Source organism: Triticum aestivum, chromosome 6A (assembly GCF_018294505.1).
Source record: "Triticum aestivum cultivar Chinese Spring chromosome 6A, IWGSC CS RefSeq v2.1, whole genome shotgun sequence".
NCBI lineage: Eukaryota > Viridiplantae > Streptophyta > Magnoliopsida > Poales > Poaceae > Triticum > Triticum aestivum.
Genome location: NC_057809.1, coordinates 137,968,761 through 137,995,613, shown reverse-complemented (window position 1 = coordinate 137,995,613; position 26,853 = coordinate 137,968,761). Strand labels below are relative to the sequence as shown.

At 47.0% G+C, this 26,853-nt stretch overlaps 1 protein-coding gene across 1 annotated transcript; it reads right to left on the bottom strand.

Annotated features, from left to right (window-relative positions):
- Positions 1 to 2,551: 2,551 nt before the first annotated feature.
- On the bottom strand, positions 2,552 to 6,473 carry LOC123132510 (CASP-like protein 2C4). The gene is made up of 3 exons (XM_044552313.1): positions 6,176 to 6,473; positions 5,947 to 6,094; positions 2,552 to 3,114 (listed from the first exon to the last, which is right to left on the bottom strand). Exons 1-3 carry the CDS (start codon positions 6,352 to 6,354, stop codon positions 2,794 to 2,796), a joined length of 648 nt encoding a protein of 215 aa, XP_044408248.1. The 5' UTR covers positions 6,355 to 6,473; the 3' UTR covers positions 2,552 to 2,793.
- Between the last annotated feature and the right edge of the window lie 20,380 nt (positions 6,474 to 26,853).

Here is a 26,853-nt window from a genome sequence, read left to right as displayed (position 1 = left end):
ATTGGTAACAGATAGTTTTGTAATAAGGTAATTTGTAACAGGTAACAAGTAACAAAAGTAAACAAGGTGCAGCAAGGTGGCCCAATCCTTTTTGTAGCAAAGGACAATATTGGACAAACTCTTATATAAAGGAAAACGCTCCCGAGGACACATGGGAATTATCGCCAAGCTAGTTTTCATCACGCTCATATATTCGCGTTCGTTACTTTGATAATTTGATATGTGGGTGGACCGGTGCTTGGGTACTGCCCTTCCTTGGACAAGCATCCCACTTATGATTAACCCCTCTTGCAAGCATCTGCAACTACAAAAGAAGTATTAAGGTAAACCTAACCATAGCATGAAACATATGGATCCAAATCAGCCCCTTACGAAGCAACACATAAACTAGGGTTTAAGCTTCTATCACTCTAGCAACCCATCATCTACTTATTACTTCCCAATGTCTTTCCCTAGGCCCAAACAATGGTGAAGTGTCATGTAATCGATGTTCACATGACACCACTAGAGGAAAGACAACATACATCTCATCAAAATATCGAACAAATACCAAATTCACATGACTACTTATAGCAAGACTTCTCCCATGTCCTCAGGAACAAACATAACTACTCAAAAACCATATTCGTGTTCATAATCAGAGGGGTATTAATATGCATAAAGGATCTGAACATATGATCTTCCACCAAATAAACAAACTAGCATCAACTACAAGGAGTAATCAACACTACTAGCAACTCACAGGTACCAATCTGAGGTTTTGAGACAAAGATTGGATACAAGAGATGAACTAGGGTCTGAGAGGAGATGGTGTTGGTGAAGATGTTGATGGAGATTAACCCTCTTCCGATGAGAGGATCGATGGTGATGATGACGATGATGATTTCCCCCTCCCGAAGGGATGTTTCCCCGGCAGAATAGCTCCGCCGGAGCCCTAGATTGGTTCCACCTCGTGGCGGCGGTGTTTCGTCCCGCAAGCTTGCTTATGATTTTTTTCAGGGTGAAAGACTTCGTATAGCCAAAGATGGGCGCCGGAGGCCTGCCATGGGGCCCACGAGGCAAGGGGCGCGCCCAGGGAGATAGTGCGCGTCCCCCACCCTCGTGGATGGTGGGTGGCCCCCCTCTGGTGCTTTATTCGCCCAATATTTTTTATATATTCCAAAACTGACTTTCGTGGAGTTTCAAGACTTTTGGAGTTGTGCAGAATAGGTCTCTAATATTTGCTCCTTTTCCAGCCCAGAATTTCAGCTGTCGGCATTCTCCCTTTTCATGTAAACCTTGTAAAATAATAGAGAATAGACATAAGTATTGTGACATAATGTGTAATAACAACCCATAATGCAATAAATATCGATATAAAAGCATGATGCAAAATGGACGTATCAGGCGGCATACCTGGCGGAGCGAAGGGGAGCTGCCGGTGCTGCATGGCGGACGGGAAGGGCCGGCAACGTCATCGGTGCTACATCGACGAGCGACAGACGCTCAGGAAGAAGATCTGCCGCTGCCGGGGCCGCCTTGCTCATGCAGCGACCTCCACAATGCGATGCAGAGGGGCACCTCCTCCACGTCGATGTTCAACCTCTCGGATTCTCAATCGGATCCGCCACTGGTTCCGTTGCCGGCCATCCGATCGGAGGGAAGGGATCGGAAGTGGAGTGGACGGAGACGGGAATGAAGGGATTTCGATTAACCGTTGTCTAGGATTTTCGGATGTGGGGATATTTGTGGGGTCGGGGTGGGCCAGGCTGACGTGGCAGATGCGCCCGGGCGCCCGCATATCCGCATCATATTTGGGCTGGATATGAGGGGTTCTGGTCAGCCCGGGCGTTTGAGGCCCATTTGAGAGGGAGGAGGACGTCTGGGTCAAAAAATCATTACTGGTCAGTGACCGGATGGGCCGCCCGGACATTTGAGTTCGTTTCGGGGGTACCTGGTTATAGATGCTGTAACGTGTGCATACCTCGGTTAAGCACATTTTTGGTAGAAAAAACATGTGTACCGAATATCCACTAATTTCCCACCACACTAAGAATCATCAGTTCTTTTACTTACATAAAATACTACTAGTAGTACATTACGAGAATGAATTTCTTGCACTTAAATGGAGGGTCCAAACCGAATTATTTTTCACTAAATGTCTAAAGGATATTCATTTTGTATGGATAGGAAAAATAATTACTCTAGAATCATTTAGTTGAGTTTTCTTTTGCGAATCAATATTGTGTTTCCAATTGGGGTTGCTACGTGTGCAGAACATACATGCACAAGCTTGCCCATGGGATGGATGTGCTCTCCCTTTGGCACACATCACTTGGTTGAACTAGCAACCCAATAAACAAAGCAATATTATTTCAAGAAATTTCTGATGACCCTAACTAATGGCCATTATTATCTTTAGTGGAGTTATGCAAGCCACAAGGTGAGACACAACGCCTAGGGATCTGTCCACCACCAATGGTCAATCACCTGTGGGAATGGATCACATTTGGCCTCTAAACAAGCAACTTGGAGCTTCATCCTCATGCTCATTCTTTGGAAGGGGACACGAGGACTGCAAATGCCTTTCTGAATATTTGTAATTGGTCTTGTACCTATTTACAACCCCAAACCCCACTGAAAAGAAAAACGACTGTATAAATGATCACGAATACGTAGAAACAGTCGTCACTTCATTTTCTTCCTCTGTTCTAAAATGATCCAACTTCACTTTGTATTTATATAATCTTGCAGGTTGCAATGTCAGACCTCGCGACCTACTAATAGCAAGGCGATGAGAATTTCTGAAGGAACCTAATCATCTCCCGCGCTTTCTCTGGCCATCTCATTTGTACTCATCATGAGGCCTGTCTGACTTGATTCCGATCTCAGCCGCGCCTGCCTGCGCCCAGCCGGCGAGTAGAGCCGGAAGAGGTCGCGCGCGGAGAAGACCGAGAGGAGGGCCATGCCGACGGCGGCCGCGAGGCCGCAAACCATGCCGAAGGCGCCCTGCACGCAGAAGCGGGTGTAGATGTCGCAGAGCCTGCTCCACTGCAGGGGCTCTACGCCCGTCAGCGCCACGAAGCACGCTTGCAGCGCCGCGATGGCGCTCGCGAACACCACGTACGCACACCCCTGCAAAGTTGAATTATACATGTGTCAAACAACATACACTTCCTTCCCTAAAAAGAAAATACACTTCCTTTTTTTTTACAACTCCATTTTAAGTGCCAAAAAAGTCACACCACGCCTAGTTGCCGGTTCGATGTTTATTTCTATTTTGTTTTTTTAGAAAACTTTATATTCACCATCAATCACGATAGTGCAACGAATAATAAAAACAGTAAAAATCACATCCAGATCCGTAGACCACCTAGCGACGACTATAAACCCTGATGCAAGCCCATCATTGCCCCTCCTTCACTGGAGCCGAGCAAAATTTGTTGTAGTAGACAGTCAGGGAGGCGTCGTGCTAAAGCCCTATAGCACAAGCGCACCAAAACAGCAACCGCCGTCATTGAAGAGAAGTTTAGATTGGAAGGATTCAACCGGTAGACACACGAACAACTACCGGATCCACGTGGATCCGCCGAAGATAAACGCCGACCGAATCTCGTGAGATCCACCAGATTCAAATCTCCGGTTCGATGTTTATTTCTTAAATTCGTTTGGAGTACTAAACACAAGTATTGTTGATCTTTATCAAAATTTAAAGCTGGCCATACATCTTGTAATTAATCTTGCACTTGTTACCCTCCTAATTGCATAATTGCTCACATAACATTTTATAAAATAATTACCTTCACACCATGTTTCGATTCCATCATGTTTTCTCGGTTGCATATGCATGTCAATATCTACACCCCATGCATTCTTAACAGAGTGGGTTGTAATGTATTTCAATGTGATTTTTGTACGAAACTGATAACTTCTTACGTCTTGGAAGAAGCACTAGTTGCTACCCACCATGACCATCGTGAATGTAGTGCACGAAGCACATGCATACGTGACAACTCGCCTCATCGTCTACGCCGCAGTGTGCCGGTCCAGGGACCTCGTCTTCATCACGCTCCTACCTGTCGTCATCGAGGTTGGGGGCGGCATTTTCAAGTGGAGGAATGCCCAATAGGTCGTGACCCGTCTCGATAAATATCACCATGTTCATGTTGAATGAGCACCATCTACGCGCTCCCTCTTCCCCGCCAAGTCTGTCTGCTTCCCCTTATAATGGAGCGCCAGACGCAGGAGAGAGGGCTCAACTCATAGCCACACTGCGAGTCGAATTTGATGGCGTCTGTTTTCGTATTCTAATCCGACCAGTCATCGACGGCGGAATCCTCCTTCGTGGCCTCCACCGTCCTCCTGGGCGATGAGGTTGACCTCCTTCTCTGCCGCCGCCTCGTTCCACTCTTTCTCCTTGAAAGTGGCACGCAACTCGGACAAGGAAGCGGCATGGGGATGATGAGAGGGAAATGGAGGTTGTGGGCTGCAGGGTAAGAGCTATTCAGCCATTGATACGGGAACTGGAGCTTCTGAGCTCTAAGTCCATGGCGACAGTCTTTTTATAGCCGTGGACGGCGGGTCGCACGAAAAGAATGGCGGATGGCAGGAAAATATGGTTGAAAACGTAACATTAATGGACATGGGCAGTCTGTGGTGCCATGGCATCTTCTGCAGTCCGTGACATTGGCAGGATGAAGAGATGGGTCATGCGGGAGGACGAGGAGGGAGCTGAAACTACCCTCAAGCATGATCGGTTGACGGATGGAGGCCGCTCCATTCCAACGCCCTATCCTCCAAATACGAAGTCTCGCGGGTGGTATTTTTTTTAAAGGAGGCAAAAGATTTGCCTCACATATTAATTAAGAGAGAAGAAAGAGTTTGAGAGATTACAACATCGCCTTACAAAGGGACTACTCTCCCGGCATGATTGAACTCAACTTCTTAGCACCGGTGGCGATCCAAAGTGTCGCCTCCTCTTTGATGAGGGCTAGAATTACAAATCGCGGGTGGTATATGGAGCATGCTACAAAAGGCGACCGAGAACGGGACGACAGCTCTGGTAGTTGCCCTTAATTTATATTGATGATTATTATGCCGATTGGGCCAACATGACTAGTCTACTGAAGTTGCTCTCAATGTATTTTGCTGTTGCCGTTGGCAGCGCGGCCATCAGTCCATCAAGATTCTTGTTACGCGTCGGGAGTTAAGTTTGAGGAACGACCCCGTTACGGTTGCAACCGCATGAGTTATGAACCTTTATCTCCATCAAACGATGTACTGTAGTACGGAATTATATATGGCGACTCAGCGACACATGTTCAGTGCCGACATGACGTGCCGGATTATTATCTTCTAAGACGTGAGCTTCACAGGGAAACAGTTCAGTAGGCGTGGTTCATCAGAAATCGAAAAACCATGTCCCAAGGATAGGATAGAATTAGGAACTTGAAAGCAAGGCTGTCTCGGCTCAGTTCACTTTCCTAACCGATAAAAAGAAATGTACTAGAGGAAATGCGGCGGGAATGGAACGGCGGTCGACAGGGAAAACGAAGGAGGCGAGGCCTTAATTGGCTATAAGGCTCGGCTGTCCGATCAAAAACGGCTCGGCTGTCCGATCAAAAACGACAGCCGGAAAAATCCACACCCGCCATTACCGTCCTCCCGCTGCTGCTACCTAGCCGTGGCGAAAAGCGACCGCGCAGTGCCCACGCGCGACGCGCGCACCCGCGCGTCGCTGTAGCCGGCGGCTCACGATGATTCCACTCGATGCGTATTAATGGGAAACGGTTGGGCACCGAGCGCGCGCACGCGTCCGGCCTGTTTCCTCCTTCCTTCCTGCGCTCACCACGACTCTCCGGTGATCCGGTCTAGCTAACTAGTTGATGAAGCTACAGGTTGCCGCTGTGTGTTTCGCGGAAGCAAAATCAATTCGGTGGGGATTAATCGGTTGGTTGGTTTGGTTACCTTGTCGAGGAGGAAACACGCCCACGCGACCGCCCTGGCGCAGCCCCGGCCGTCGTCGCCGCCGGCGAAGCGGCCGCCGGAGCAGAGCCGCTTGAGGAGCCGCGCCGCGTGGTACCCCGCGGCCACGGCCGCCGCCACGATCAGCACCCTGGTTGGCACACACGGCGAGCATCCGATCAGGATCGTTGTGAAAGCTTAGTCGTACATCTGTGACCGAACATGGACGTACCAGAGGGCCTCGACGTCCTTGGGCACGGCCTTCTTCCGGACGAAGAGCACCGTCTTGGTCTGCGCGCTCAGGCCCAGGAGCAGCGCCGACGCCGCCGCCGCCGCCGCGCACGCGCCCCGGAGGAGGCCCTCCGCCCTGCCCGACGCCACCGCCGCCTGCAGCCTCGCCGCCGCGCCCATGTCGCCCGGCTCGCACGGCCTCGCTGCGGAGCGCGGTGGCGGAGCCGAGCTGCCTGGCCAACGGTTTGAGGAGAGCTTTGTGGAGCCGGAGGCGTACGATCGCGGAGTAGTGGGCGTTGGTCCCGCGCGCGCGCGGAAAGCGTTGGGGCAGCGCGCGTACTTATATCACGGATGCATTCGGTTCCCATCAATGGGGCTGTGGCGGTGCAAAACACTTGAAAGTACGTGAGCGTTGTGGATTTAAAATTCTCACCAAATCGTGTTGAATTTCATGGGCTTCGCTATAACTTACACGTATACTTATGGCCCATGGGCAGCTTTATAAAATTTCATGGCTTAGGCTGCTGAGGTGCTAAGTACATTAAATAGTTTAACTACTTTACTCTCCAATGTATAGGTGCTTAGCTTAGACCTCCCCAAATGCAAATGTGCTTAGATGAGGTGCTAAGCATATTAAATGCCTTAGCAACTCAAGTCCACAATGTAAAGGTGCTAAGCTTTATGCATTTAATTCGTTGTAGACTCGGAATTGTGCTTCCACCTAGGTACACGTGCTTAGCGCCATTTCTTTCTGGGATCACCATACTACTCTCTTTCTTCTTAACTAGCATGCCACATCATATTTTTTGCTTAGTTGGCAACCTTAGCACCTGTACAAGGTGGAGCATTGGGAGAGGCCTTATGGTTGCTAAGTTTGCTTCATTTAATGATTTAGTAACTAAACTTCTTCATGTATTGGTGAGCTTTCTTCCTTTAAATATTTTGTCTAGGTTCACGCGCTTAGCATTGTTTCTTTCTGGGTCACCACACTCATCTCTCTTCTCTTAAATAACTTGCCACATCAGATTTTTTGCCTACATAAAAGGCTTAGCACATGTACAAGGTGGAGCATTGGGAGAGGCCCTAAAGAATGTCCAACAAATTGTGAGCTTGATTATGGGTACTAGTGTCTTTGTCATCAGCCAATAATGCACCACATGATTACTCTAAGGGATCACGTGTATCTTAAGTTGAGCTATAGGCAGAAAAAAAAACATAGTACCTCCGTTTGAAATTACTTGAAAAACTGTTGTTTCAGCGTCAAGTAATGCCGGATGGAGGTAGTATATCTTTTCATCAAGAGTTTGTACTTGGCTTGTTGGCATATGAGCATACAAGTGAGCTCTCCCGACTCTTTTATTCTCTGCCACGTCATAACATATTCTGCATGGTAAATTTTGCTATTGATACCGCCGCCAACAGTATTGAAAATGATTTTCAGTTTTGCTAAAGCACATCTAGATGTGCTATAAGTATTGCACATCTAAGTCCCATGTCATTGATTTTATGTTGAGATTCGTGTAGATATTTTCTTTTTCTTTTTTCTCTTTCTCTCTATGCTTAATTCACTCACTTAGATGTTTAATAACTAGAGCACATCTAGATGTGCCCTAGACACACCCAATGATTTTATGCCATCTTGATCCTATATGGGATTGTCCTGCGGCTCTTTTATATCGTGATCTCATAGATCTAGAGGCACGGTCTGATTGCGATTGGCAGATTTTCAGACAGCAAACCGAAGAAAGACAGACGGAAAAACTGGAAGCTAGAATTCATGAGCATCGGATAATAAACTCAAAACTAACAAGGTAGGCCAAGTTCGCCGTGTTGTCCATCGTCGCACGGCGGCATCGGCGATCCAACCATGGTGCGGTCCTCTACCCAAGGTATGTATTTCCAAACTTTTCGATTATTTTGAAGCGGGTGCTTGGAAGATGGTCGAGAGAAAGAAAAAAGAAACGGCTGGCGGCGGCGGTGGCGGTGCCGGCGCCGGCGGCCGGCTGAGATCCGCCACGCGCGGCTCCGGCGTTTGAATTCCCTGATCGGCGCTGGTGGGCCAGATGCGGCTGAGGCGAATTGGGCCCGGTCTGTGAAGAGGAAGGCAGCCCAGCTTAGGCCGAATCAGAGTGGGTTGGGGATAACTGGGTATGAGGCCCAGGTTATCACGGACTCCACATCGGTTCGGTGCTACGGCCCGTGCATGCTCCAGATCGTGAATCGATCGCAAGACTGTTCAGCGCCGCCTCCTAGGGTTACACGGCGTTGTGCGGTGCCAGGCTTCGCGGCGTGCGGTGCAGGACGCGCAGTACGCATCCCCCCCCCCTCGCGGCAATGGCTAGTCGAGGTGGTGCTGCTATGACTGGGCAGAAAACGCCAGTTGTTGCCGGGAATGCGCCGACAGGGGTGAGGTGGTGGTGCTCCGCCGGTTCAGAAGTCCAAGATGGCTGCCGGGATGACGCAGGCTACAGGGTCGGCGGGTCGTGGCGGAGGCTCCGATCCTAGGCCGCCGGCACCCGGGCCGGTTGCACAGGCACCCGCACCTGCTGTTTTAGGGCGCGGCAACGGACTTAGGCCGCCGCAGCCCGGTGTGGTCGGCATTGCTCCTTGCAAGCAGGCACCGGTGCTTGGGCAGCAACCGTGGGCGGCACCTGGGCAGTAGCCGTGGGCGCCGCCGCCGCCCCACTATGTGGCTAGGCCGCCTCAACAACGTGTCGTGCGGTGCAGACTCAAGTACCGCCTCAACATGTGCATGTGGGTGAAGGAGGTGCGGATGTTGCTCATGTACCGGTTAACCGCGGCGGTATTGGACAACCTCGGGGACAATGGAGTGACGATGGTTACAATGCCTATGGGGATGGCCATCATCGTGGTTCATCGTCGGCGGGCGGCGGGCGCGGATATGCATGGCAAAGTGATGGTTCAGCTGAAAGACCGTTCTACGGCCCCACGGGTGGTTTTGTTGAGGGGGCATCTGGCCCAGATTACCAGCAGCGAGGTGGATACCAAGGTCATCGTGGTGGTCGCGGTGGTAGGAACGACTATCGCCAACCTCCTCTGTCTGTTGTGGTGGAGCTGACGATATCCTCAGAGGTGGTTGCTATCGGTCAGATGCCGGATGTGTCTGGTCAGGCTATGGAGGTGGTGACGGCGCTGGCCAATGCTGAGGTGCCTGAGACTGATACCTTGGTGTCGGATGCTGCCGGTGCCGCCGACAAGACAGATGCGGATAGAGCCTCCAAGTGGGCTCGTAAAAAGGAGAAGATGTTGTGCTATCGCTGTGGTGAGAGGGGCCACTTTATAGCTGAATGTGTGACTGAGCTTTGTGATACCTGCCTCAAGCCTGTGCATGACACGGGGGAGTGCCCAATTTTGCGTGATCAGCTGCCGAGCATCACCATTTATGGAGTTTATTGTGCTGAGATGATGTTTTTTGAGTCTCCTAGTGCGAGGGAGATACCTGAGGAACCCCAGAGCACGACCACGGGGGTTGTCAAAGTCACGAAAGGTGATGTGTCTGAGGCACAGATTATGCACAGGCTCAGTGAGCTGGCTCCAGGTAATTTTCAGTGGGAGCTTACTCGTCTCGAGGCCAATACGTATAAGGTTGACTTCCCTACAACAGAGGATTTGGAGCGTCTTCTAAGTTTTGGGCTGTGCAGAGTACCTGGCACAGAGTGCATCCTTGAGTTCCATGAGTGGAAGAAGGTCGAGCCACAGGGTAAGCCTCTCACTCAGGTCTGATTACGTTTCTCAGGGGCTCCATCAAAGCCGCTTCAGGATGCTCGGGTTGCTGCTAGCTTGGGGATTTTGGTCGGGAAAACCGAGAGGGTGGACATGGCTTTCACCCCAGCTCACGGGGGTGGCCTAACTGCTGGTGAGTGTCCTAGACATTGTGTTTGTGCCTGACATGGTCAAGTGGACTTATAGGGGCCAGGTATTTAACCTAGAGATTGAGTTTGAGGATACAGATCTCTTTGTTGAGGCTCTGGCAGGGACGGATGTGGATATGCATGATAAGGATGATGGATCCGGAAATATGGATGCACGAGGGGAGGAGGTTGGGCGTGAGTTGTCCAATGGCCCGGGTTCCACTTCGCAGACGCCCAGGACTGGGGCCGCTTCTTCAGTTACAATGCCGATGAGAACTCTGAGATTCGATTCATTTGAGCCAGTTTCTGCTCCTCCTAGGTTGTGGAGTGATCGAGTTGAGTCTGAGGACGTGCTAGAACGCACGCTCCCTCCTCTAGACTTCGCAGCGGCTGTTGGCTATAGCGAGGGGTGCCTGGAGGCGTCGGTTACTTAGATGACTGCGGTCGAGCGGGGGGGAGGATCATGGGCAGGTGGCCCCTCTTTCTCTCCCTCCTTCTGATGGTTCGCCGCGGATGAGGACCGCGGCGGAGGTGTCTGCGTTGCCGACCGGTGACATGACCAGTTTGGGCAGGGGACCCGGGCAGGTGGCCTCGGTTCCCTCCCCTCCCGCGGTGGTCGGGGCGGCCGCGCCGGTGGCGACCTTGGGACCCAGTAGCCGGCCATCACCTGCTCAGCTGCAGGGGCGGCTCCAGCCGACGCCGACCAAGGTGGTCGCATCACCCCCTTGCCTGGGGGCAGGGTCGGGTGGGGTGCGGGGGCAGGTGACCCCCGTGCTCACTTCCCCTTGCTCGCTTGTGGGCGGGACGTCGACTATGCTGGCCGTGTGTCGAGGGGAGTGTGGGCAGGTGGCCCAACACTCTCTTCCCTCGGGCTCGCCAGGGACGTTGGCATCCCCGCCAATTCTTATGGTGTATCTTCGTGCCTCTCCGGGTGTTGCAGCCTGGCCGTGTGTTGGGGGGGGGGGGGTGGAGGCCTTACCCCAACCAGGGCCACTCAGGAGGAGGTCATCGCTTTTGGAGGCATTCCGGATCCTATTTCTGAGGGGCGACGGTTGAGCTGCCGTCTCCAGGACCAGCCGGATGTTGATGACATGCAGCTGAGGTGCGCCAAGCGGGCGGCCAAGCTTCGTGATATTGAGATCACTACTGGTATGTTAGTTAACACTTACAATTCCATTCTGCATTTTTGTAATGATGAGATTATTCATAATGCAAATCAGTTAGGAATTTCACTAGGTAGTGATGATAGTGAAATCTCTAAATCCGTTAATGATATCTTGGATCTTGAAGCGGAATGCGCTTTAGAACTGATTCGCAACCTAGCAGAGGTAAAACCTATGAATGATTCAGACATTTATGCTTTAGGAGTTAGCGTGCTAGACACTTTCTGTGCAGATATTGCCCCATCCCTCCCTGAGACAGAGGAGGATGACGATTCCATACCCCTAGGGGATATTGCACCCTCGAGGATCGGAGTGTTAGGTCCACAGAGTCCGGTTGTGAGGACCGGATGGAGGACCAAAACAAGCCTAAACGTAAGTGGAAGTGTAAGATCTATCCAGCTTCGGCGGTGCGTAAAAGCACTAGGAACCGTACGACCAAAAAATTTCATGATAAATTATGAGAGGAATTTTTGGGAATAGCAGAGGTATGAAAGACTTGGCTAAAAGAAGATTTCTAGCGGATGCTTCTATCAAACATAGATTGGACTTTATCGCCCTGTCTGAAACGGGAAGGGGTAATTTTGTTGGGAAACGTAGTAATTTCAAAATTTTCCTACGCACACGCAAGATCATGGTGATGTACAGCAACGAGAGGGGAGAGTGTTGTTTACGTACCCACGCAGACCAACTGCGGAAGCGTTGACACAACGTAGAGGAAGTAGTCATATGTCTTCCCGATCCGACCGATCCAAGCACCGTTACTCCGGCACCTCCGAGTTCTTAGCACACGTACAGCTCGATGACGATCCCCGGGCTCCGATCCAGCAAAGCGTCGGGGAGGAGTTCTGTCAGCACGACGGTGTGGTGACGATCTTGATGTTCTACCATCGCAGGGCTTCGCCTAAGCACTGCTACAATATAATCGAGGTGGAATATGGTGGCAGGGGGCACCGCACACGGCTAAGGAACGATCTCAATGATCAACTTGTGTGTCTAGGGGTGCCCCCTGCCTCCGTATATAAAGGAGCCAAGGGGAGGGGGGCGGCCGGCCAAGGAGGGCGCGCCAAGGGAGTCCTACTCCCTCTGGGAGTAGGATTCCTTCCCCCAATCCTAGTTGGAGTAGGATTCGCTGAGGGGGAAAGAGAGAGGGGGGGGGCGGCCACCTCTCCTTGTCCTAATAGGACTAGGGGAGGGGGGAGGCGCACGGCCCATCTTGGGCTGCCCCTTCTCCTTTCCACTAAAGCCCATCAAGGCCCATACAGCTCCCAGGGGGTTCCGGTAACCTCCCGGTACTCCGGTAAAATACCGATTTCACCCGGAACACTTCCGATATCCAAACATAGGCTTCCAATATATCAATCTTTATGTCTCAACCATTTCGAGACTCCTTGTCATGTCCGTGATCACATCCGGGACTCCGAACTAACTTCAGTACATCAAAATGCATAAACTCATAATAACTGTCATCGTAACGTTAAGCATGCGGACCCTACGGTTCGAGAATAATGCAGACATGACTGAGACACATCTCCGGTCAATAACCAATAGCGGGACCTGAATGCCCATATTGGCTCCTACATATTCTACGAAGATCTTTATCGGTCAGACCGCATAACAACATACGTTGTTCCCTTTGTCATCGGTATGTTACTTGCCCGAGATTCGATCGTCGGTATCCAATACCTAGTTCAATCTCGTTACCGGCAAGTCTCTTTACTCGTTCCGTAATACATCATCTCGCAACTAACTTATTGGCTACAATGCTTGCAAGGCTTATGTGATGTGCATTACCGAGAGGGCCCAGAGATACCTCTCCGACAATCGAAGTGACAAATCCTAATCTCGAAATATGCCAACCCAACATCTACCTTTGGAGACACCTGTAGAGCTCCTTTATAATCACCCAGTTACGTTGTGACGTTTGGTAGCACACAAAGTGTTCCTCCGGTAAACGGGAGTTGCATAATCTCATAGTCATAGGAACATGTATAAGTCATGAAGAAAGCAATAGCAACATACTAAACGATCGGGTGCTAAGCTAATGAAATGGGTCATGTCAATCAGATCATTCAACTAATGATGTGACCTCGTTAATCAAATAACAACACCTTGTTCATGGTTAGGAAACATAACCATCTTTGATTAACAAGCTAGTCAAGTAGAGGCATACTAGTGACACTAAGTTTGTCTACGTATTCGCACATGTATTATGTTTCCGGTTAATACAATTCTAGCATGAATAATAAACATTTATCATGATATAAGGAAATAAATAATAACTTTATTATTGCCTCTAGGGCATATTTCCTTCAGTCTCCCACTTGCACTAGAGTCAATAATCTAGATTACACAGTAATGATTCTCACACCCATGGAGCCTTGGTGCTGATCATGTTTTGCTCGTGGAAGAGGCTTAGTCAACGGGTCTGCAACATTCAGATCCGTATGTATCTTGCAAATCTCTATGTCTCCCACCTGGACTAGATCCCGGATGGAATTGAAGCGTCTCTTGATGTGCTTGGTCCTCTTGTGAAATCTGGATTCCTTTGCCAAGGCAATTGCACCAGTATTGTCACAAAAGATTTTCATTGGACCCGATGCACTAGGTATGACACCTAGATCGGATATGAACTCCTTCATCTAGACTCCTTCGTTCGCTGCTTCCGAAGCAGCTATGTACTCCGCTTCACATGTAGATCCCGCTACGACGCTTTGTTTAGAACTGCACCAACTGACAGCTCCATCGTTTAATGTAAACACGTATCCGGTTTGCGATTTAGAATCGTCCGGATCAGTGTCAAAGCTTGCATCAACGTAACCTTTTACGGTGAGCTCTTTGTCACCTCCATATACGAGAAACATATCCTTAGTCCTTTTCAGGTATTTCAGGATGTTCTTGACCGCTGTCTAGTGATCCACTCCTGGATTACTTTGGTACCTCCCTGCTAAACTTATAGCAAGGCACACATCAGGTCTGGTACACAGCATTGCATACATGATAGAGCCTATGGCTGAAGCATAGGGAACATCTTTCATTTTCTCTCTATCTTCTGCAGTGGTCGGGCATTGAGTCTGACTCAACTTCACACCTTGTAACACAGGCAAGAACCCTTTCTTTGCTTGATCCATTTTGAACTTCTTCAAAATCTTGTCAAGGTATGTGCTTTGTGAAAGTCCAATTAAGCGTCTTGATCTATCTCTATAGATCTTTATGCCTAATATGTAAGCAGCTTCACCAAGGTCTTTCATTGAAAAACTCTTATTCAAGTATCCCTTTATGCTATCTAGAAATTCTATATCATTTCCAATCAGTAATATGTCATCCACATATAATATCAGAAATGCTACAGAGCTCCCACTCACTTTCTTGTAAATACAGGCTTCACCGAAAGTCTGTATAAAACCAAATGCTTTGATCACACTATCAAAGCGTTTATTCCAACTCCGAGAGGCTTGCACCAGTCCATAAATGGATCGCTGGAGCTTGCACACTTTGTTAGCTCCCTTTGGATTGACAAAACCTTCTGGTTGCATCATATACAACTCTTCTTCTAGAAATCCATTCAGGAATGCAGTTTTGACATCCATCTGCCAAATTTCATAATCATAAAATGTGGCAATTGCTAACATGATTCGGACAGACTTAAGCATCGCTACGGGTGAGAAGGTCTCATCGTAGTCAACCCCTTGAACTTGTCGAAAACCTTTTGCGACAAGTCGAGCTTTGTAGACAGTAACATTACCATCAGCGTCAGTCTTCTTCTTGAAGATCCATTTATTCTCAATTGCTTGCCGATCATCGGGCAAGTCAACCAAAGTCCATACTTTGTTCTCATACATGGATCCCATCTCAGATTTCATGGCTTCAAGCCACTTTGCGGAATCTGGGCTCACCATCGCTTCTTCATAGTTCGTAGGTTCATCATGATCTAGCAGCATGATTTCCAGAACAGGATTACCGTACCACTCTGGTGTGGATCTCGCTCTGGTTGATCTACGAGGTTCGGTAGTATCTTGTCCTGAAGTTTCATGATCATCATCATTAGCTTCCTCACTAATTGGTATAGGTGTCGCAGAAACAGTTTTCTGTGATGTACTACTTTCCAATAAGGGAGCAGGTACAGTTACCTCGTCAAGTTCTACTTTCCTCCCACTCACTTCTTTCGAGAGAAACTCCTTCTCTAGAAAGGATCCATTCTTAGCAACGAATGTCTTGCCTTCGGATTTGTGATAGAAGGTGTACCCAACAGTCTCCTTTGGGTATCCTATGAAGACACATTTCTCCGATTTGGGTTCGAGCTTATCAGGTTGAAGCTTTTTCACATAAGCATCGCAGCCCCAAACTTTAAGAAACGACAACTTTGGTTTCTTGCCAAACCACAGTTCATAAGGCGTCGTCTCAACGGATTTTGATGGTGCCCTATTTAACGTGAATGCGTCCGTCTCTAAAGCATAACCCCAAAACGATAGTGGTAAATCAGTAAGAGACATCATAGATCGCACCATATCTAGTAAAGTACGATTACGACGTTTGGAAACACCATTGCGCTGTGGTGTTCCGGGTGGCGTGAGTTGCGAAACTATTCCACAATTTTTCAAATGTACACCAAACTCGTAACTCAAATATTCTCCTCCACGATCAGATCGTAGAAACTTTATTTTCTTGTTACGATGATTTTCAACTTTACTCTGAAATTCTTTGAACTTTTCAAATGTTTCAGACTTATGTTTCATTAAGTAGATATACCCATATCTGCTTAAGTCATCTGTGAAGGTGAGAAAATAACGATATCCGCCACGAGCCTCAATGTTCATCGGACCACATACATCTGTATGTATGATCTCCAACAAATCGGTTGCTCTCTCCATAGTACCAGAGAACGGTGTTTTAGTCATCTTGCCCATGAGGCACGGTTCGCAAGTACCAAGTGATTCATAATCAAGTGGTTCCAAAAGTCCATCAGTATGGAGTTTCTTCATGCGCTTTATACCGATATGACCTAAACGGCAGTGCCACAAATAAGTTGCACTGTCATTATCAACTCTGCATCTTTTGGTTTCAACATTATGAATATGTGTGTTACTACTATCGAGATTCATCAAAAATAGACCACTCCTCAAAGGTGCATGACCATAAAAGATATTACTCATATAAATAGAACAACCATTATTCTCTGATTTAAATGAATAACCGTCTCGCATCAAACAAGATCCAGATATAATGTTCATGCTCAACGCTGGCACCAAATAACAATTATTTAGGTCTAATATTAATCCCGAAGGTAGATGTAGAGGTAGCATGCCGACCACGATCACATCGACTTTGGAACCGTTTCCCACACGCATCGTCACCTCGTCCTTCGCCAGTGTTCGCTTAATCCATAGTCCTTGTTTCGAGTTGCAAATATTAGCAACAGAACCAGTATCAAATACCCAGGTGCTATTGTGAGCTCTAGTAAGGTACACATCAATAACATGTATATCACATATACCTTTGTTCACCTTGCCATCCTTCTTATCTGCCAAATACTTGGGGCAGTTCCGCTTCCAGTGACCAGTCTGCTTGCAGTAGAAGCACTCAGTTTCAGGCTTAGGTCCAGACTTGGGTTTCTTCTCCTGAGCAGCAACTAGCTTGCCGTTCTTCTTGAAGTTCCCCTTCTTCTTCCCTTTGCCCTTTTTCTTGAAACTAGTGGTCTTGCTAACCATCAACACTTGATGCTCCTTCTTGATTTCTACCTCCGCAGCTTTCAGCATTGCGAAGAGCTCGGGAATAGTCTTGTTCATCCCTTGCATATTATAGTTCATCACAAAACTCTTGTAGCTTGGTGGCAGTGATTGGAGAATTCTGTCAATGACGCAATCATCTGGAAGATTAACTCCCATCTGAATCAAGTGATTATTATACCCAGACATTTTGAGTATATGCTCACTGACAGAACTGTTCTCCTCCATCTTGCAGCTATAGAACTTATTGGAGACTTCATATCTCTCAATCTGGGCATTTGCTTGAAATATTAACTTCAACTCCTGGAACATCTCATATGCTCCATGACGTTCAAAACATCGTTGAAGTCCCGATTCTAAGCCGTAAAGCATGGCACACTGAACTATCGAGTAGTCATCAGCTTTGCTCTGCCAGACGTTCATAACATCTGGAGTTGCTCCAGCAGCAGGCCTGGCACCCAGCGGTGCTTCCAGGATGTAATTCTTCTGAGAAGCAATGAGGATAATCCTCAAGTTACGGACCCAGTCCGTGTAATTGCTACCATCATCTTTCAACTTTGCTTTCTCAAGGAACGCATTAAAATTCAACGGAACAACAACACGAGCCATCTATCTACAACCAACATAAACAAGCAAGATACTATCAGGTACTAAGTTCATGATAAGTTTAAGTTCAATTAATCAAATTACTTAAGAACTCCCACTTAGATAGACATCCCTCTAATCCTCTAAGTGATCACGTGATCCAAATCAACTAAACCATAACCGATCATCACGTGAGATGGAGTAGTTTTCAATGGTGAACATCGTTATGTTGATCATATCTACTATATGATTCACGCTCGGCCTTTCGGTCTCTGTGTTCCGAGGCCATATCTGCATATGCTAGGCTCGTCAAGTTTAACCTGAGTATTCTGCATGTGCAAAACTGGCTTGCACCCGTTGTAGATGGACGTAGAGCTTATCACACCCGATCATCACGTGGTGTCTGGGCACGACGAACTTTGGCAACGGTGCATACTCAGGGAGAACACTTCTTGATAATTTAGTGAGAGATCATCTTATAATGCTACCGTCAATCAAAGCAAGATAAGATGCATAAAAAGATAAACATCACATGCAATCAATATAAGTGATATGATATGGCCATCATCATCTTGTGCTTGTGATCTCCATCTCCGAAGTACCATCATGATCACCATCGTCACCGGCGCGACACCTTGATCTCCATCGTAGCATCATTGTCGTCTCGCCAATCTTATACTTCCATGACTATCGCTACCGCTTAGTGATAAAGTAAAGCATTACATCGCGATTGCATTGCATACAATAAAGCGACAACCATATGGCTCCTGCCAGTTGCCGATAACTCGGTTACAAAACATGATCATCTCATACAATAAAATTCATCATCATGCCTTGACCATATCACATCACAACATGCCCTGCAAAAACAAGTTAGACGTCCTCTACTTTGTTGTTGCAAGTTTTACGTGGCTGCTACGGGCTTAAGCAAGAATCAATCTCACCTACGCATCAAAACCACAACGATAGTTTGTCAAATAGACTCCATTTTAACCTTCGCAAGGACCGGGTGTAGCCACACTCGGTTCAACTAAAGTTGGAGAGACAGTCGCCCGCAAGCCACCTATGTGCAAAGCACGTCGGGGGAACCGGTCTCGCGTAAGCGTACGCGTAATGTTGGTCCGGATCATCTCGTCCAACAATACCGCCGAACCAAAGTATGACATGCTGGTAGGAAGTATGACTTATATCGCCCACAACTCACTTGTGTTCTACTCGTGCATATAACATCAAACCATAAAACCTAGGCTCGGATGCCACTGTTGGGAAACGTAGTAATTTCAAAATTTTCCTACGCACACGCAAGATCATGGTGATGCACAGCAACAAGAGGGGAGAGTGTTGTCTACGTACCCATGCAGACCGACTGCGGAAGCGTTGACACAACGTAGAGGAAGTAGTCGTACGTCTTCCCGATCCGACCGATCCAAGCACCGTTACTCCGGCACCTCCGAGTTCTTAGCACACGTACAGCTCGATGACGATCCCCGGGCTCCGATCCAGCAAAGCGTCGGGGAGGAGTTCCGTCAGCACGACAGCATGGTGACGATCTTGATATTCTACCGTCGCAGGGCTTCGCCTAAGCACTGCTATAATATAATCGATGTGGAATATGGTGGCAGGGGGCACCGCACACGGCTAAGGAACGATCTCAATGATCAACTTGTGTGTCTAGGGGTGCCCCCTGCCTCCGTATATAAAGGAGCCAAGGGAAGGGGGCCGGCCGGCCAAGGAGGGCGCGGCAAGGGAGTCCTACTCCCTCTGGGAGTAGGATTCCTTCCCCCAATCCTAGTTGGAGTAGGATTCGCCGAGGGGGAAAGAGAGAGAGAGGGGGGGGCGGCCACCTCTCCTTGTCCTAATAGGACTAGGGGAGGGGGGAGGCGCGCGGCCCATCTTGGGCTGCCCCTTCTCCTTTCCACTAAAGCCCATTAAGGCCCATACAGCTCCCGGGGAGTTCCGGTAACCTCCCGGTACTCCGGTAAAATACCGATTTCACCCGGAACACTTCCGATATCCAAACATAGGCTTCCAATATATCAATCTTTATGTCTCGACCATTTAGAGACTCCTCGTCATGTCCGTGATCACATCCGGGACTCCGAACTAACTTCGGTACATCAAAATGCATAAACTCATAATAACTGTCATCGTAACGTTAAGCGTGCGGACCCTACGGTTCGAGAATAATGCAGACATGACTGAGACACATCTCCGGTCAATAACCAATAGCGGGACCTGGATGCCCATATTGGCTCCTACATATTCTACAAAGATCTTTATCGGTCAGACCGCATAACAACATACGTTGTTCCCTTTGTCATCGGTATGTTACTTGCCCGAGATTCGATCGTCGGTATCCAATACCTAGTTCAATCTCGTTACCGGCAAGTCTCTTTACTCGTTCCGTAATACATCATCTCGCAACTAACTTATTGGCTGCAATGCTTGCAAGGCTTATGTGATGTGCATTACCGAGAGGGCCCAGAGATACCTCTCCGACAATCGGAGTGACAAATCCTAATCTCGAAATACGCCAACCCAACATCTACCTTTGGAGACACCTGTAGAGCTCCTTTATAATCACCCAGTTACGTTGTGACGTTTGGTAGCACACAAAGTGTTCCTCCGGTAAACGGGAGTTGCATAATCTCATAGTCATAGGAACATGTATAAGTCATGAAGAAAGCAATAGCAACATACTAAACGATCGGGTGCTAAGCTAATGAAATGGGTCATGTCAATCAGATCATTCAACTAATGATGTGACCTCGTTAATCAAATAACAACACCTTGTTCATGGTTAGGAAACATAACCATATTTGATTAACGAGCTAGTCAAGTAGAGGCATACTAGTGACACTAAGTTTGTCTATGTATTCACACATGTATTATGTTTCCGGTTAATACAATTCTAGCATGAATAATAAACATTTATCATGATATAAGGAAATAAATAATAACTTTATTATTGCCTCTAGGGCATATTTCCTTCAAATTTCTCACCACGGTTCCTAACTACTTTATCGGGAGGTGTCGATTTTGATTGGCACTGCCTTCCCCCGAGAGGAAGATCAGGTGGGATCTTACTTGGGGTTAGATGCGAGATGTTGGAAGTCCGAAGTGTGGTGATGGGATATTTTGCCATGAAGTTTCGGGTTCGATCAAAAGCTGATGGGTTTAATTGGGCACTGGTGGCGGTATACATGGCTGCGCAGCCAGAACTCAAACCAGATTTCTTGGTGGATCTTGTCCATATTTGTGGTTCTGAGCAGCTTCCAATCTTAGTTAGAGGTGACTTCAATATTATTAGAAGGAGAGAGGAAAAGAACAATGATAATTTTGACGGCAGGTGGTCTTTTATGTTTAATACCATTATAGAAATCTTAGATTTGAGAGAGATAGAGCTTCCGGGTAGAAAAATTTCATGGGCTAATACTTTGCCAACTCCTATGTTTGAAAAGCTCGATCATGTCCTCGCGAGTGTTGACTGGGAGCAGAAGTTCCCTCTGGTAATAGTCCAGGCGTTATCGCGTGGAATCTCAGACCACACCCCTCTATTGGTTGACTCGGGTGGGGCAACACATGTGGGGAATAAAAATACATTCTCTTTTGAATTAGCGTGGTTTGAAAGAGAAGGTTTCTTTGAGCTAATAGCCAGGGAATGGGCTAAAGACGTGATAGGAAAGACTTCTGTTGAGAGATGGCAGAATAAGATCAGACACTTGAGAAGTTTCTTACGTGGGTGGGCCAAGCATCTTAGTGGGATATATAAGGTTGAAAAGGAAAGGCTCCTTACTCTTATTCATGCCTTATATGTAAAAGCCGAATCCACAATCCTAGAAAACCGCGGAGCTTCATGCCAAAGTAGACGCGGAGATGCTATTGAAAGAACTCCCGCGAGAGGAGGAATTGAAGTGGGCATTGCAGGCCAAGGTCCGCAAAGTTGTCCAACGGAACGCCAACACTCAATTTTTTCATATGATCGCCAATGGCAAGCATAGAAAGAAAAGAATATTTCAGCTTGAGCAAGACGAGGGGACGATTTTAGGACATGAAAACCTAAAATTATACATAACCAATTACTACAAACAGTTTTTTGGGCCTCCGGAGGATAATTTCGTGTCCTTCGATGAGTCGAGGATTGTGGATGTTCCTCAACTTGCCGCAGATGAAAATGATCTTTTGACTGCCCCATTTTCGGAGAAAGCGGTGTTTGAAGCTATTTCGCAGATGAAGAATAATAAAGTGTTGGAAATATGCCCTAGAGGAAATAATAAAATGGTTATTATTATATTTCTTTGTTCATGATAATTGTCTATTGTTCATGCTATAATTGTGTTATCCGGAAATCGTAATACATGTGTGAATACATAGACCACAACACGTCCCTAGTGAGCCTCTAGTTGACTAGCTCGTTGATCAAAGGATAGTCATGGTTTCCTGACTATGGACATTGAATGTCATTGATAACGGGATCACATCATTAGGAGAATGATGTGATGGACAAGACCCAATCCTAAGCATAGCTCAAAGATCGTGTAGTTCATTTGCTGTAGCTTTTCCGAATGTCAAGTATCATTTCCTTAGACCATGAGATTGTGCAACTCCCGGATACCGTAGGAGTGCCTTGGGTGGCCAAACGTCACAACGTAACTGGGTGACTATAAAGGTACACTACAGGTATCTCCGAAAGTGTCTGTTGGGTTGGCACGAATCGAGACTGGGATTTGTCACTCCGTATGACGGAGAGGTATCTCTGGGCCCACTCGGTAATGCATCATCATAATGAGCTCAATGTGACCAAGTGGTTGATCACGGGATCATGCATTACGACATGAGTAAAGTGACTTGTCGGTAACGAGATTGAACGAGGTATTGGGATACCGACGATGGAGTCTCGGGCAAGTAACGTACCGATTGACAAAGGGAATTGTATATGGATTGATTGAATCCTCGACATCGTGGTTCATCCGATGAGATCATCATGGAGAATGTGGGAGCCAACATGGGTATCCAGATCCCGCTGTTGGTTATTGACCGGAGAGTCGTCTCGATCATGTCTGCATGTCTCCCGAACCCGTAGGGTCTACACACATAATGTTCGGTGACGCTAGGGTTGTAGAGATATTAGTATGCAGTAACCTAAAAGTTGTTCGGAGTCCCGGATGAGATCCCGGACGTCACGAGGAGTTCCGTAATGGTCCGGAGGTAAAGATTTATATATAGGAAGTCCAGTTTCGGCCATCGGGAAGGTTTCGAGGGTCACCGGTATTGTACCGGGACCATCGGAAGGGTCCCGGGGGTCCATCGGGTGGGGCCACCTATCCTGGAGGGCCCCATGGGCTGAATTGGGAGGGGAACCATCCCCTAGTGGGCTGGTGCGCCCCCCCTTGGGCCTCCCCTGCGCCTAGGGTTGGGAAACCCTAGGGGTGGGGGCGCCCCCCACTTGGCTTGGGGGGGAAGCCACCCCTTGGCCACCGCCCCCTTGGAGATCCATCTCCCTAGGGCCGGCGCCCACCTCCAAGGCCCCTATATAAAGAAGGGGGAGGGAGGGAAGCCGCACCCCTTGCTCTTGGCGCCTCCCTCTCCCTCCGTAACACCTCTCCTCCCCGCTTACGCTTGGCGAAGCCCTGCCGAGATCCTACTGCATCCACCACCACGCCGTCGTGCTGCTGGATCTTCATCAACCTCTCCTTCCCACTTGCTGGATCAAGAAGGAGAAGACGTCTTCCTAACCGTACGTGTGTTGAAGGCGGAGGTGCCATCCGTTCGGCACTAGGTCATCGATGATTTGGATCACGTCGAGTACGAATCCATCAACCCCGTTCTCTTGAACGCTTCCGCGCGCAATCTACAAGGGTATGTAGATGCACTTATCTCTCCCTCGTTGCTAGATGACTCCATAGATTGATCTTGGTGATGCATAGAAAATTTTAAAATTCTGCTACGTTCCCCAACATAAAGCTCCGGGCCTAGATGGATTTCCAGTGGAGTTTTATAAAAAAATGCTGGCATATATTAAAGGGGGTTTGTTACCGATGTTCCAAGATTTATTCTCTGGACAGATTCAGTTGTTTCACCTAAATTTTGGAACAATCACTTTGCTCCCTAAGAAAACAGAGGTTGTGAGAATTGAGCAGTTCAGGCCGATCTGTCTTCTTAACGTAAGTTTCAAGAAAATTACCAAGGTTGGGACTAATCGACTCACGCAGATTGTGCACTCTGTGGTGCAGCCGTCCCAAACTACTTTCATGCCAGACAGAAACATCCTAGAAGGGGTTGTGGTCCTTCATGAAACGCTCCATGAAATTCACACAAAAAAACTAGATGGGGTTGTTTTCAAAGTGGATTTCGAAAAAGCGTACGACAAAATTAAATGGCCTTTTCTTCAACAAGCTTTGCGTATGAAATGATTTGATCCGGCCTGGAGACAACAGGTCGAATCTTTCACGCAAAAAGGAAGTGTTGGAACCAAAGTAAATGACGACATAGGTCATTATTTCCAAACACATAAAGGCATGAGACAAGGAGATCCGATGTCACCTATTCTGTTCAACATTGTGGTTGACATGTTGACGATTCTAATAGGAAGGGCTAAGGATGCTGGTCAAGTGGGAAGTCTGGTTCCTCATCTAGTGGATGGAGGTGTTTCATTCCTACAGTACGCCGATGATACTATCATCTTCATGGAACATGACTTGGCAAAAGCGAGAAACATGAAGCTTGTCTTATGCTTATTCGAACAATTGACCGGACTAAAGATTAATTTCCACAAGAGCGAATTGTTCTGTTTTGAAAGAGCCAATGAGGAACAAGAGGCATATAAGCAATTGTTCGGGTGTGAATTGGGGGATTTACCTTTCACTTATTTGGGAATACCAATTCACCATCGTAAGCTAACAAACAAAGAATGGAAGTGCATTGAGGATCGATTTGAAAAGAAACTTAGTTGCTGGAAGGGCAAACTAATGTCATATGAAGGCCGTTTAATTCTCATTAATTCGGTTCTCACGAGCATGCCTATGTTTCTCTTGTCTTTTTTTGAGGTACCAGTTGGAGTTCAGAAAAGACTAGATTTCTATCGATCCCGTTTCTTCTAGCAGAGTGATCATCTGAAGAGAAAGTATAGACTCGCTAAATGGGATATTATTTGTCGACCGAAAGACCAAGGGGGTCTAGGTATCGAAAATCTTGAGGTGAAGAACATATGTCTTCTCAGCAAATGGCTGTTTAAGTTATCTGGTGAGACGGAGGCTACATGGGCACAGATTCTGCGTAATAAATACCTTCATTCCAAAACTTTATCCCAGGTGAGAGTGAGGCCGATGGATTCGCCTTTCTGGAAAGGACTGATGAGAGTTAAATCAGTTTTTTTCAATCGGACAAAGTTTGTGATCGGTAATGGTACTTCTATGAGATTCTAGGAGGATACTTGTCTAGGGGACTCACCCCTCGCGCTTCAATATCCTTCTCCTTATAGCATTGTTCAATGGAGAGACGCGTCCGTTGGGACGGTGTTTCAGTCCACGCCTCTCAATATTCACTTCAGGAGAGTGCTAGCAGGAAAGCTTTGGGAAGCTTGGCTCCATCTTATGAGAAGACTGGTGGATGTGCAGCTTTCTCAATGACCCGATCAGTGTGTTGGAAGATAATTAGGAATGGAGAGTTTACGGTTAAATCCATGTATCTGGATGTTATTAATTTTGGCTCTATTCCTACTTCGAAACATGTTTGGCATGTCAGAGTACCTTTGAGAGTTAAAGTGTTTATGTGGTTTGTGCACAAACAAGTCATTTTAACTAAGGATAACTTGGTAAAACACAACTAGGTTGGGTCTACTAGATATAGTTTTTGTGATCGGGGTGAATCCATCCGAAAAAGGGTTTCCCCCCGCTTTGTATTACAAAGGACCAACATCAAACACCTTTTTCTTGACTTCCCATTGGCAAAAAATTATGGCGGACGATTCACATAGCCTTTAATATTTACTCCTCCGAATAATATTAACACGTTATTTGGGACGTGGCTTGATGGGATAGTACCCCGAACAGCGAGACACATTCGTGTAGGAGTATGTGCTTTATTATGGGCTATCTGGAATTGCAAAAATGATTTGGTCTTTAACAGAACAACAAATACTCATTTTTTGCAGGTTATCTTCCGAGCCACTGTGTTGATTCGTATGTGGTCGCTACTCACTCCAACAAAGGCCAAAAAGCGTTTGGTTACTGGATCTATCCGATGGGAGATGGTAGCATGAGCTATTTTCAACCGGTTTGGATGGCGGTCATGTAATAGGATAGGTAATTAGTTTCCTATCTTTCTTTTGCCAGCCGGTTGTGGCTTCCTTTTTTATTTTTAGCTCTTTGTGAGCATCTTTTTGTCTTTTTTGGAGATTTTAAGACCTCTGTCGAACTGTTTTGCTTAGTAATAAAGGTGACCGTATGCATCGTTCTGATGCAGAGACCGGGGTCATTCCCCTTTTCGGAAAAAAGGTTGATGCGATTTTAGAATTAACAAGATAAGTCGAATGAAGTGAAGAGCAATCCAGAATCCTACTTCCTCAGTCTCAAAATAAGTGTCTTAAGTTTAGTACAACTTTGTACTAAAGTTAGTACAAAGTTGATACATTTATTTTGAGACAGAGGGGGTATTTTGTGCGAAAATGCCTTTTGGAGCTCGGCCTCCATGGAGCTCGGTTTTTGAAAAACACAAAATTCATGAAAATTCATATTTTTACAATTCAAAAAAATCTGAAAAAAATACAGATATACATGGAGGCATAACACAAATGTGTGTAAATTTTTAGAACGAAATACGTAGAAATGAAGGTTGTGCAAAAAAGACAAATCTGAGGCTTTTTAACACATGTTACTATTCATCCTCAAAGTCCAGAAATTTGTCTTTTTTATATAGGTTGCATTTCGAAGTATTTCATCTTGAATTTTTACACACACATACATTTCATCCTTGTATAGTTGCACGTTTATTTTTAGAATTTTTTAAAGTCAAAAAGTTTGAATTTTGAATTTTTTTCAAAAATAAAGGGCTCCATGAGCTCGGTCACCAAAACGCCCTACTCGTATTTTGTGGGGGTATGAGAAAGTTGCAACTGATATTGGAATCCACCCATGGTGAAGGTAGTTCTCCAACTAATTATGTAGCGTGTGAGCTTCACCACTCTAAAATATGCAGAACAAGGTTCCCATTTTTATCTCTCTAGTCCTCATAGTTTATGCTTGTAATAGTACATGCGTTACTGGAACTTATATGCTACATTGACGGAGATTGTGAACATGGTGTGGGAGGCGGTGTAGCCATCTGCGTTTGCTTACA

Bases quoted from the DNA above. Each gene is read 5' to 3' on its own strand.
- LOC123132510 (XM_044552313.1), bottom strand. From the start codon at position 6,354: ATGGGCGCGGCGGCGAGGCTGCAGGCGGCGGTGGCGTCGGGCAGGGCG. The intron at 6,095-6,175 runs GTACGTCCATGT...TGTGCCAACCAG, and splicing joins AAGGACGTCGAGGCCCTCTG to GGTGCTGATCGTGGCGGCGG. The intron at 3,115-5,946 runs GTAACCAAACCA...TCAACTTTGCAG, and splicing joins CGTGTTTCCTCCTCGACAAG to GGGTGTGCGTACGTGGTGTT.